The 12,771-nt window shown below is 38.6% G+C and overlaps 2 protein-coding genes across 4 annotated transcripts; one reads left to right on the top strand and one right to left on the bottom strand.

Annotated features, from left to right (window-relative positions):
* Positions 1-4,515: 4,515 nt before the first annotated feature.
* Positions 4,516-7,679, bottom strand: LOC106616286 (sideroflexin-2). The gene is made up of 7 exons (XM_014232881.3): positions 7,522-7,679; positions 7,119-7,217; positions 6,776-7,044; positions 5,827-6,072; positions 5,466-5,758; positions 5,360-5,407; positions 4,516-5,290 (listed from the first exon to the last, which is right to left on the bottom strand). The coding sequence occupies exons 2-7, from the start codon at positions 7,132-7,134 to the stop codon at positions 5,179-5,181; spliced, it is 984 nt and encodes a 327-aa protein (XP_014088356.2). The 5' UTR covers positions 7,135-7,217; positions 7,522-7,679; the 3' UTR covers positions 4,516-5,178.
* A 530-nt stretch (positions 7,680-8,209) lies between these two features.
* Positions 8,210-11,457, top strand: Ugt316A1 (UDP-glycosyltransferase family 316 member A1). Of its 3 annotated transcripts, none has more exons than XM_014232880.3 (6): positions 8,210-8,491; positions 8,685-9,206; positions 9,271-9,465; positions 9,527-9,755; positions 9,813-10,041; positions 10,110-11,457. In XM_014232880.3, the coding sequence occupies exons 2-6, from the start codon at positions 8,755-8,757 to the stop codon at positions 10,937-10,939; spliced, it is 1,935 nt and encodes a 644-aa protein (XP_014088355.2). In that variant the 5' UTR covers positions 8,210-8,491; positions 8,685-8,754; the 3' UTR covers positions 10,940-11,457. The 3 variants fall into 3 exon arrangements, with proteins under 3 accessions (XP_014088355.2, XP_036216331.2, XP_036216330.2); XM_036360438.2 differs by having other exon boundaries at positions 8,210-8,583; XM_036360437.2 differs by having other exon boundaries at positions 8,210-9,206.
* The last annotated feature ends 1,314 nt before the right edge of the window (positions 11,458-12,771 follow it).

Here is a 12,771-nt window from a genome sequence, read left to right as displayed (position 1 = left end):
TGCATATACTGGCTGCTCTCTGTAAACTTTCCATACGCTTTACCGCGTATTTCTTTTCCATTATTGGCCACCATACCAATATACCGTATGTCAATAAGTTACCCGACGAGTAAGCCCCCATTTGGGGCCCACCATCTATTTACAGGTGTAGAGTGCTGTGGCTGCCTTCTTCACCCTAGCATCCAAGTTTTGTTTTCATGAAAGCTTCCTGTCTAAGATTAGTCCCAGGTAGTTTGCCTTGTCTCCAATTGTTAGTCTGCAACCATTTATTATTGGCGCCGTGACTTCTGGAGCATTATGTTTTCTGGTGAACAATACAAGCTCTGTCTTACCAGCATTTAAGTTTAATCCGCACGATACTGCCCAACGATTTATATCGTCCAAGATCGTTTGCATAAGGTTTGCGAGAGTATTCGGGAATTTGCCTCTGACCGATACTGCCACATCGTCAGTGTAGTCCACAACATGTACCCCCTTCTTTTCTAGATCCACCAGCAACTTATTCATTGTCAGGACCCAGAGAAGTGGGGATAACACGCCTCCTTGAGGTGTACCTCTTTGGACAGATCTGCACATCGTTGACGCTCCCATCGTCGAAATTATTGACCTGCTCGTGAGCATCTGTTCAATTAATTTCCTGAGAGGTTCAGAGATGTCTAGATCCTTAAGCGCACTCAGTATGGCCCTAGGCTGGATATTGTTGAAGGCTCCTTCCATATCTAAGAAGGCAAATAGAGTGTATTCTTTGACTTCCAGAGATTTTTCAATCTCCGCCACCACAGAGCTTAGTGCTGTTTCTGTGGATTTTCCTTTGGAATACGCATACTGCTAACCAGCCAACTATTCTGGTTTCAGTTTGTTTCTTATATGTAATTCTATTAGTCTTTTCAGAATTTTTAGAAGGAATGAGGAGAGGCTAATTGGCCTGAAGTCCTTTGAACTTGTATGCGAGCTTTTGCCTGCCTTTGGTATGTATATTACCTTGACTTCCCTCCAAAGCGAAGGGATATACAATAGTTTAATTGCAGCGCCCCCTTAAGAATGGCAATTAGCCAATTCATTATGTAATTCTGCGACTGCTGCAATTGAGCCGGGAATAGACCGTCTGGTCCCAGCGACTTGAAGGGCTTAAAACTGTTTATTGCCCAGCGTACGTTGCTTTCTGACACTATGTTTATAAGAGTGGGGTCCATTTCTGCTCCACTATCTTGAGTATATTCCGCAGTGTGGCTTTCAGAGCTGCCTGGGAAGTGGGTATCCATTAGTAGCCCCAAGGACTCTTCACTGGATACCGTCCAACTTCGGTCTGGCTTCTGAAGATAACCGATACTATGCACCGATTGTGCCATTATTTTCCTAAGTCGAGACGCTTCCGCCGTGTTCTCGATATCATTGCAAAAAGATTTCCATGAATTTCGTTTTGCTCTCCTAACTTCCTTTTTGTATGACCTAAGGAGGTTGTAATAATAATCCCAGTCTGACTCGCCTTGGGATTGCTTAGCTAAATTGAACTGCTTTCTGCATTCTTTCTGTAGCTTTTCAAGTTCTAGAGACCACCTTATTCTACCCCTGCTTCGTGTTATTGGACAAGACACTTCTAGTGCTTGCCGGCACGATTCCGTGAGTCGATTAACGAGGATATCTAGATCCTCCTTGCTATTGGGCTGAAAAGGTAGAATCATAGGGATACGTTTTTCCAGCTCTTGCATGTGGACCTGCCAGTTCGTTTTCCTATGATTCCTAAAGTTAATGCAATGTTAAGTTGGGTTTGACTGCTCTCGCGCAGTCAATCGATGCTTGGAGCTCCTTCATTAGCTCCTCTTTCGTTGGCGGCTTTAGCTCTACCAACCTTAGTAAGTAAAGCGCGTCGTCTCTCCGCATACTTTACCTTTGACGGGTCCTGCATGCTAAACGCAGGCCACTCCCTGGCAGATGCACTTCCAGCAGCAGCCCCTTTGGCATCTCCCCCCTCCCCCTGCTTCTCAGCCGTGTTTTGGCTGCAGGGCTTGGGTCTGGCTGCCTCCGGCGCTACCACTTTCTGTGGGCCAGCTTTAGCTTCTGCCCTTTTACTAGTGCTTGCCTTGTCTTCTGGACCAAGCTTCGCTCCTGTTCTCTTAGTGTTTGTTGAGCTCGCTCCAAACGCTGCTCTTTTTTGGGAGCAACTAGCCCTCTCCGGCTTTTTTCCTGGAGATCCGGGCTTTCTCCGATTTTTGTTTTTAATTCTGTGTGTTTGTTTATTTGAGTTTGGTTCATTGGTGGTCCCACGAGTGTGGGGGAAAGTATGTCCGCTTGCGCATAGCCCCCGTTGCGCAAGTAAGGCTATCTTATTACGGAGGGCGCCAGGTATCCATAAGCTCCGTTCGAGACTGGGCTATTTAAGGGCACCCAGCCAGGTTGATCCTCGGCACGGGTCGCATGACACCTTGATCCAGCCCTTTATAGTACCCCCGACCATGGTAAGGCTCCTTATCTGTATGCTGTGCTATTGAGGAACATCGAACACACAGATAAGAAGTCTGACCTTAGCTAGATTCCTCACGCCTACGGCAGGGGCGAACTGTTACCAGCTCGTCCCCGCTTGTGCCGTGAATCTGTGGTATCTATTACCAGTCGGCACCCTCGGGGAGGGCTCAGTGGAGGATTTTGCCAACCAGGATAACAAGTAAGGAAGTTATAATTCCGGGTGACTACTCCGCCTACTCCCTATGATTGGTGATGGTATGTGAGGTGCCTTAATGAAACAGTGGGAGCATTTTATTAGTCTATGGTATGTTAGTAGTATGTGGTATTGGCAAAAATTGATAAAAGCGGGTTAATACTTGTACTACCCTCAACTTCCATATACTACTTATGATGCTTTTCGTTATTTGTACAGTGAGTATTAGGTACAATAATATTTTTTTCTCAAACGAGTATACCATTTGACTTTGCGAGAGTATAAAATGTTCGGTTGTCAGAGCTGTGAGGTTGCTTGTGACAGCATACATTTATATGTATACAAGTATATGGGTTTGTGAGGTCATTTAAAATACGTTTGGTCTCAAGAAATCTCGAAAAGGTGTCAGGTTTACAAACATTTGAAGCTGTTTTATTGAAATGTTTATTTTTTTTCAACACAGTAACTGCGGAAAAATCTTAACTAAACATTTGTCTATTTATGTAAAGATTTAAACAGTTGTAAGCTTTACAAGATGCTTACAAGTAATGCATATCCGAAGAAATTGTTTAGATCGGATGACTATATTATATAGCTGTCATATTAACTGAACGATCGGAATATAAAGGCGATATAGGTGATAATTATTTAATTTCAGTATTTAATACACTATCCTTAAAATATTATGTACACATACATTGTATTGTTTCAACTTCAATTCAACTGAGTGGAGTTGAAACCCATATTTGTAATCAAGTTGACCATGGTATTGCAAAAATGTCATGGGGCATAGCATAAGACCGATACATGTTTGTCTATTAGCTCCAAGCTTCCAGTTTGAAACAACTAAACAAATGAGTTATATGTTATATACTATACTGATATTATTTTATATCACCAATAGTTAGTTTTCTCTGTCCGGATAGAAGAAGGTAGAACTCCAGTAGATATTACGTTCTCGTTGTGTAAATATTCAGAATATCTAAGAAGGTATCTTGTAATGGTTCGCTGATTGGCGATTTCTGATATCTGGATCTACTTTTTGTTGATAGTTTCAGCAGATCAGTTATTGTAAGTATAACTTGTTGACGACAAATGAACTCAGAACTTTGTTCCATCCCCATGCTTGTTGCTCATCGCTTTAGCATGCCATAGGAAGGATGATAGCTGAGATGACTTGGTAGTCTAAAAAAATATGAAAGATAAAAGTCGTTCCCTGAGCCGACAGTTATGCGAGGTATAAGTTAAAGTCCGTACGAAAATGATGATTCTCCCCTGTTTCCACATGTACTTTCATCGCTGTTGAGACAGTCGGTCTCCGCACAGGAGAGTTATTAAATTTTTTGTACATTTAAAAATGTATAACGGTGACAAGTTCAAGAGCGGAGAATCATTCAACTCGTCTCATCAGAGTTAGCGATCGTGAGATACGTTTACCTTCATATGTACATATTTATGTATATCAAATAAAAATGTGTGAAAATCTTTATCCGTTACAACAGCACACTTTTTGCGATCGTTCACATGACAGGCTGGACAAGGTGCCAGTTCGGGACTATAAGATGGATGCATAAGAACGTCCCAACCAAGCAGCAGAAGCTTCTGGTATGTCCTAACGGATAACAATTTTTCTTCTATTAGCCAAAGCTGGCCACTTCTGGGAAATTGTTTTCTTCAGATGTAAATGTTTTTTTCAAAAATTACCTGAAATGTGTGCCTCTAGACTAGAATATGCCTTTAATACAAAAACTTATCGGACTATATAGCCCCCTAATATTGGAACAGTAATGGATTTCTTTTTACTAGACGATTTATATTATATACAAGTGTTAATGCCCTATTAATATTCACACAGTCAGTTTTTATTAATTTTTTACTTTTATTATTTTCAGTTTTTCAGAATAAGCATTATATAATATATACGGAGTACACATTTCACGCTTAATTTCCTAAACAAACAGCGTACAAAATAAGGAGGTAACGCTTGAAATCTATTAATGTGTTATGAGTCGTCTCATCTGCATGTGCACAGATAAAAATTAGCAATATGGCACATGTGAATATACAACTTAAGCCAATATGCATGTGTAATTACCGTACACGTAGAATTTCGGTGATTCAAAACGAAGAAATGCAATGTCTTTAGTATACAAATCATCGCTTGAGGGTGAAGACGAATCACAATGATAAATTTAATAACAACACAAACACACTAATAAATAGTTTACAACAACATAAAGGAACCAGTGCCATAATAATATACAAAGATATAAGGAACGAAGAAAACATAAAATTAAAACTAAATCACATCTACAAATACGCAGTTACTTTGACTTAAAATTATATAGATTTCATTTTTCTAGCCTATTGGAGACATTTTCAGCAGCAGTAATTCATTGTTATTGTATACGATTTTCTTATAAATGCCGTTTCAGGTAGTGAAGACACTTTCGCCACGCGTCAGCAACTCATTAATTCAATATTGTCTGTTGTGCATAATCAAATTGAATTTGGCGACATATTTATAAGCCCTTATTGAAGTATACACGCTGCGGTACGCGACCTTTAGTCTTGGACTCTATTTTCATATACTGATCGACTTCTAGTAATTTGATTGTGGACGTTTTCAACGAACTGTAATGCATATAATACAATAGTAATTATTATTTTATTTTTAATGTGTAAATGCGAAGAACACATTACCAGTTTTGCGGGAAAATAGCGCAAGCTGTGGGCACCATGAACAGCAAACTGAAAAAGTTTTCATATTAGAAACAATCGAGAAAACGAAAATGCCATTAATACTCACAAGCAACCCACCATAGCTGTTTGGAAGGGCGCGTCTATCCAACGTATGCGCCGATAAGCCGGTATTTTCTCCAAACGTTGCATAATAAACGGCAATATCAGCATGCCGGGTGCTGCCATAGTAATACGGGAAACCACCACCTGGGTAATACCCTTAATGGCAGCTAAGCGGCTGTGTCCCACAATGTTACCATTTTCATCCTTCACTTCGACACCGTTGATTATCTCATTTTGCCGCATAAGTGGAATGTTGACAAAATTGGCAGCGGCAACGGCAGCAAACGGCACAAATCGCTGTGACGTAAAAGGTAAGTTTAGACAGTTTCGAAAAGTGAACAAACAAAAAAAAAATGGTTTACTACCTGAAATAGCGGGCTGGCACGTTTGGACCAATAGCTTTTGCAACCAAGTGCCGCTACTAATGCCGAGGTAGTCGCCGACACATACGCAACACCCAACTGTGTGACTGAAGTCGGTGAATTCGCATTACGATTTGTATAGTTGACTATAGCGTTGAATGACTGATTGATGAATTGCCAGAGCACAACGGCAGGTACGGTGCGGTAAAAGGCTAACATGCCGCCGGTTATAAGCATTCCACCAGGCACCTAGAAATCAAAAAAAATTCATTGTATTATTAACGATAGTAAAGAACAAACAACATATATAAAAAACCATTTATGTGCGTACATAAAAAAAAAAAACAAATTTAACAAAAATTGATAACCCAATAATACCCCTTAGAAGTATTATTAAAAATCTATGTATATATAAATATGTGTATAATATGCAGACAAGACATTCCTGCTCTTATCAGTAGGTGGCCGCCTTCAAATTAAAGCCAAATACACATATGTTCATACCGATGATTAACGGCAACACAATTTTTTTGGCAACGAAATGAAACTACGTCACATGTGTAGTTGCCCAACTACACATGCTGTGACTGCGCATACAGGGCACGAGCGCCTTTAGCAGGCGGCAGCAAGCCAGCCAACTATTTACAAGCAATAAGAAAACGTACACAAACACAAGCACTTCAATTTTTAAATATCCGAGTACAAAAGCCAATAAAACAGCACTGAATTAATTTTAATTGAGCATTAAAAAAAGTTGGAAAACAGATGTGAATGTGACTTTGAAATAAATGCAGCACGAGACTAACATATGCTTTGCATTGTTGTTGCAACCATGATTTAAAATACATTAAAAGTAAAAAGTAATAACTTGCATTAGTCAACAGCTTATATTTGAATTAAATATAGGACACATACATATGGTATAAAAATTATAGTTTCAAAAATTACACACCTGAAAACTCATGCGTCCCGTGACATTCTGCAGCTCGCCAGTATCAGGATGGAAGGCAGATGAATAAAGTTTTAGCGCATATTTGACTTGTTCTTGCGAAGTATTTTCTGGTTCCTTGCCCACACGATAATTTTCTACCAGCGTTTTTGCTTCTAATAAACGGTCGTTCGAAACAGTGACAGTGCGTGGATCCGTCATCCAAGCAAAATAGCGAAAGCGCCCGGCAAAAGTGCTTAGATCATAGAGGGGCTCGTCTACCTTGATGCGTCCTAAGTGTGTATATAAAAATAAAATGTTATTGTGTATCAGAGCAATCATTCGAAGCACAAGCATGTCTATTTACCAAGTGTTAAAGCCATTTGGTTCTTTCAAATTCCACAATAGGCACACAAAATTGTAATGACGTTGCGTAATCACCTTTATAAATGCTGATGCTGACAATCTAATAAGAAGCAGTGACCCAGTAAATATTGTATAAAAAAATAAGATTGCATATAAAAAATTACATATCATTTTAAAGCACAATAAAAAAGCAACTGCAAAAACTTCTGATTTTCAAATCTTCTAGCAGTTGTTTCTATCAGACTTTGTACTTGTATTTTGGCAGAAGGCCAAATGTATATTAAATACATACACATTTTTGCAAATATGATTTATATAATATTTAAAATAGAAATTAAATATTTTTAAATTTTCAGTAATATTTATTATATAGCAATTAATTAGCATCTCTGATTAATACAAACCTTAAAATAGAAATGCCACTCGCAATAATTATGAATGAACACTATTTACTTGTATTCCAACTGCGCCGACCATTTGTTGTTTACCTTTCTATTTTATTTGTTTATGGCGCATGTCAGCAGAGAACGTATATTATATATTGATATACGTTCTGTGATGTCAGTCGGAAACAGCTGAAAAGCACACAATTCGAAGTTCGAAAATTCTTAAAAACACCATGACGTTGCCACAACATAAATCAAATATTTTTTAAAATGCTAATTTATATCAGATGTAAATGAATGAAAATGTATGATTTCCATCATATCATAAATACTAAAATCAAAGAAAATATATATATGTATATATATAAATAATAATTTTCAAGTGTGAATCAAAAAGTTAGTTGTTTCTGTACAATCCTGTCAAAATCTAGCACTACTTTTTTTAATTTTAAAACTGTGACTTGCGCAAATCAACAGAGAGCGTATATTATATAATAATAATATGTTTATTAATAACATAAAATTATATATTATATACGTTCTCTGAAATCAATTTTTAACAACCGCTAAAATCCCTCAATATTTTAGTATAAATAAGATGGCTTTTGCACATATGTTTTTGACAATTTGTTGCTTTGGCCAGATGATATACGTTCTCTGCTTTGGCTTTGTTTACAGAACGCTGCTTGTTGCCAATTTTTGCGTTTATGTTTTTATCTAATTTGCTTTTGTCTCCTTTTTCCAGTGCACAGTGCCGTTTATATATCATAAATTCTAAATTCTTGGATACAATGAATATATTAAACCGTAGCAACTGTTAATTGTATGTAAATAAAAAAAATAATGACTTGGAGAAAATAAAAACCAACATGTTTCTTAAGCGATATAAAGTAACCCGAAGTTGCAAAAACTAATGTACGTCAACAAAACATACAACTACTTGTTAAACGACAGTATTTGTTGGAAATAGTATATCCAGCAGGACGAGGTAATGAATCCGTAGAACCGGAATTACAACACCCACATTTAAGTGGTATAACACAGCATCACAGCTATAGTTTCTTTTAACCTAACAAACAAGTGAGCAATTTCGCTAATTTAGATATATCGATAACTTGATTGCAAATAATTAACAACACCAAGTTAGACAAACTTTGACACATAACTGTGGCGATTAGCAGGTACTAAGGTCAAACGGTCAATAACCCAACGCACTGCTGCGACGTTAAGTAAAGGGCAATAATTTAATTAATGGCGAAGGTAATCACTACCGTAGCTTTGCTGTCTATGCTCGGTGCGCCGTTACACTTTGTGTATGGCGCAAATGTGCTTGCTGTGCTGCCAAGCGTTTGGAAGTCGCATTATCTCTTTGGTAAACGCTTACTGCAACAATTGGTGGAAATACAGTCCAACTATTCGGTTACATTGATAAGTCCACATGCCGAAGAGTATCCAGTGCAGCAGAAAATACGCGAAATACGCATTGATGGTTTACGAGAAAACTGGGAGGAGATGGGTTTGCCCTTCGATGTGGAGCAATCACGGCAACGCTCAATTCTGGAGCATTTTACCCGATTAATGTATGCCGGCGCGACTAATGTTGATTTGTTACTTGGCGATGCAAAGGTGCGAAAATTAGTACGCAGCGGAGAACAGTTCGATTTGTTTGTGGTTGATCTTTTTCTCAGCGATTCGCTATTAGGGTGATCTATATATTAATGGTAGCTGTGTATGTATATTAAATATTACCATTTTGTACATTTATAGCTTAGCGCATTACTATCAAATACCCACCGTTGTAATAAGTCCCACTGGTGCAAATACATGGCTTAATCAGATGACCGGAAATCCACAAAGCTCAGCACTCGATCCCAGTATTTTCTTGCCCTACTCGGAGCGCATGGGTTTATGGCAGCGTAGCGTAAATACCCTAATGGGTCTTTTTGAAAAGTTGACCTATAAGTGTGTCCTAACATCTTTTCAATTATATATACATCAAATTCTTATATTTCATTACTTTCAGCTTTTTTTACATGATCTCACAAGAAGCCGTTTACACGAAACACTTTCACGCATTATGCCAGCTTGCCAACACCACGTTACCACATCACCGCGATCTAACTAAAAACCTTAGCCTTGTTTTAATAAACTCACATCCTATAGTGCAATATCCGCGCGCTTACTTGCCAAATATGCTGGAGATTGCTGGCGCACACTTGCGTGGCGCACAAAAGCAAATCGAACTGCCTACAGTATGTGTGTATACATATTTGTCCTTCAGCAATTAAATCTAACAATTTTCTTTGTAGCATATTGCCTACTTTATAGAATCTGCAGCAAAAGGAACGGTTTACATAAGTCTTGGAGCTGATGCGCGAATTGCAGATATAGCGCGTGAAAAACTGGACACTCTCTTGGACGTTATTACAGATCTGAAGGACTACAATTTCCTAATCAAATGGGAAGATCCAAAATTTTATACATCACTACCGAAGAATGCAATGATTGCCGAATGGTGGCCACAGGAACCCATTTTAAGTAAGTAATAAATAAAATAATTTTATGGCTCTACTTCAAATAATTGCTCTACTCTTCTTCCGTCATAGCGCACACCAATGTAAAAGTATTCATTAGCACCTGTGGCCTAATGAGTATTATTGAATCCATAAATGGCCTCACACCGATGCTTGCCATACCGATCGTTCCCGAGCAGGAGGTGAGCGCTAGACGCTTACAGCAGCTGGGCATCGGGCAAATGATCTCCTTCGATGCATTTACTTATGATGCACTCTCATTGAATATACAAAAGCTGGCGACACATCGCAACTATGCTTTGCAAGTAGCTGAAATGCGGCTCCTGCTGAACTCTACATACGGCACCCCAATCGCCAGGAGCATACATTATATTGAGCTAGTTTTAAAAAGCGCAGGTGGCGGCGATTTTCTCAAATCCCATGCAAATGAGTTGAACTTTATGCGTTCTGAATTAGTAGATGTGCTGGCCATAATTGTTTTGGGCTTATTTGTGATTATAGCAGTGCCATTTTTAGTTACCTGTTGTATACTACGAAGTTCGTACATAAATCAGACAGCGCTACAAGCTACGGCTGTCGGTGGGCATCGTGCGACTTTGAAAGTGATCGGACGCACAAATTCGCCCAGTGGTGTGGCGGCAGTCAACGATTCACCGATTTTACACTGGCATCGGCGCAGCAGTGCAGTGCAAGCTACTGGTGTTCTCAACCCACCATCGTCACCATCTGCTTCGTCTACCACGTCGAGCATTTCAGCGGTATCAACTGCCTCGTCAGCTGCATCTTCGGTAGGTGGTTCGCCACAGGCACGAAACGATGTGGGTGGCGGTGGTGATGGCGTCACGAAGCGTGAAAAATTCGCACGACTAGCGGCCATGAAGACATCGCAAAAAACCGATTAAAACACGGGATTTACAATGCAAAAAGTTACTGCGTTCATGGCCGCATGCATTCACACAGACTTATATTTAAGTGAGGAAAGTGCTCCGTGCGTTTTATTATATTTATTTCGCATTAGTTGGTACTTAAGCAGTGTACACATTCGTTAAAGGTCACATATGCTCGTTGTTGCTGTTAGTCAGATTTTAACTAACGCTTTTTTTATTATACGTATTATTTGTAACGCTAATTTTTAAGTGTTTTATGTATAAAGTTCGGTTTATGTCATTATATTACTATTATTTTAATTTTTACCCTCGCTTTCAATATCACAAATATATACAATTCAATCGAAATGTTTAATTATGTACGTGCTCGTATTTACTGTTGTTGCATATACAATTAATTTAAGATAATTAAATACATATGTATGTATATCTCCAAGTTCGCAAAGTTTGTGTTAAATTACCCAAAAAATAATCGATCAAAAAAAATGATCATAAATAAATTTGATGTTAAATAAAAATATGGTTGAATTCTAGTGCTCTTTAAGTTATTATTGTAACTGAAAAAACAATTCCCCATGTAATGTTTTTGTTGTAACAGTTGTATACAACATTGTTTGAAGGAAATGTACCATATACCATTTGTTCACCTCGGTTAATGACGATAGCATCGAAAATCGTAGTGTTGGCGTCAGAGACCCACTTTGGTTAATGTTTTGCGTATGAAGCGTGACAATGCTAGACTCGTACCTAAAAATCCGAGCGTTATCGCTTAGCCACTTTAAATTTTTTTTGTTTTCGATAGGATTCCTTTGGAAAGAACTATGCCGTTATTTGATTACTTTTGAGGAAAGCTTTCCCCATCTTCCTATTCCTATATTTGACTAGTGTTAGATTAGGTTAGTAGGCAGCCTAATGTGCCACGCATGGGAAAGTTTTGGTCCTTTGCGATACCAGATAGAGTTCCGTTAAGATGCCTGCGCTTGATGCGAATTTCCACTAACTCGGTGTCCTCGCGAACGATACCTCTTCCAGTGTTTCATACTTGACTAATGTTGATCTTCCTTAAAATATATCAAAGCAATAATCTATCCATTGTCCATTGATGATATGAAATCAATGAAATCATACACATATGTTTCAATCTCAAACTTGCAAAGCTTGCAAAACTTCTAGTACAAAGTGAGATGATGATTCTACTTTGCCTTCTTTCAAGGAATTTCGACAATTTTCATCCAGAAAAACTTATCGCAGAGACAGCATTGTGCAATGACAGATTAGAACCCCTACCACTAAGGTTAGATGACCCTTGCTGAGGGCAAGCATAAGTGCAATGAATATGGTTATTACTATTTTTGAACTGTGGATATATCAATAAATCAAGAAGCTGGTGAGATTTTAAAATTAACTTAATTGTGCCCAGTGCCACGTCCATTATTATTTTTTCAAACGAAATCGTTAAATGAAAAGTGGGAAAAAGCGGAACCGTCTAATGACTTGTCTTTTATAATCGAGACAACAACTGTTGCTGCTGTTGCCGTTGTAAAAGGTTTATTCTTCAGTGTCGTAGCAAACTCATTTTGCTACGCGCTGCGGCCAAAGCTCCAACCCCCGCTAATAAAGAAATAATTATGCGCCTTTCAGTTTTTACAAGCAACAGGCATACAAAGGAGATAAAGGATGTTTCCCGGTTTTCTAATTTGCTTTGTGAAATGACTTTGCATGCAATGAGTGAAGCCAGCCGTCGTTGCACCTAATTCCCCTCAATACATCAAACCGGATGCGCGCATATGTTTGTTGCCACATATGAACATGTATGTGTGTGAATTTGTGATTTGGCTGGCAAAGCT

This window comes from Bactrocera oleae, chromosome 6, assembly GCF_042242935.1.
Source record: "Bactrocera oleae isolate idBacOlea1 chromosome 6, idBacOlea1, whole genome shotgun sequence".
NCBI lineage: Eukaryota > Metazoa > Arthropoda > Insecta > Diptera > Tephritidae > Bactrocera > Bactrocera oleae.
Note: the sequence above shows the minus strand (reverse complement) of the source record. Positions and strands in the feature narration are given on the sequence as shown.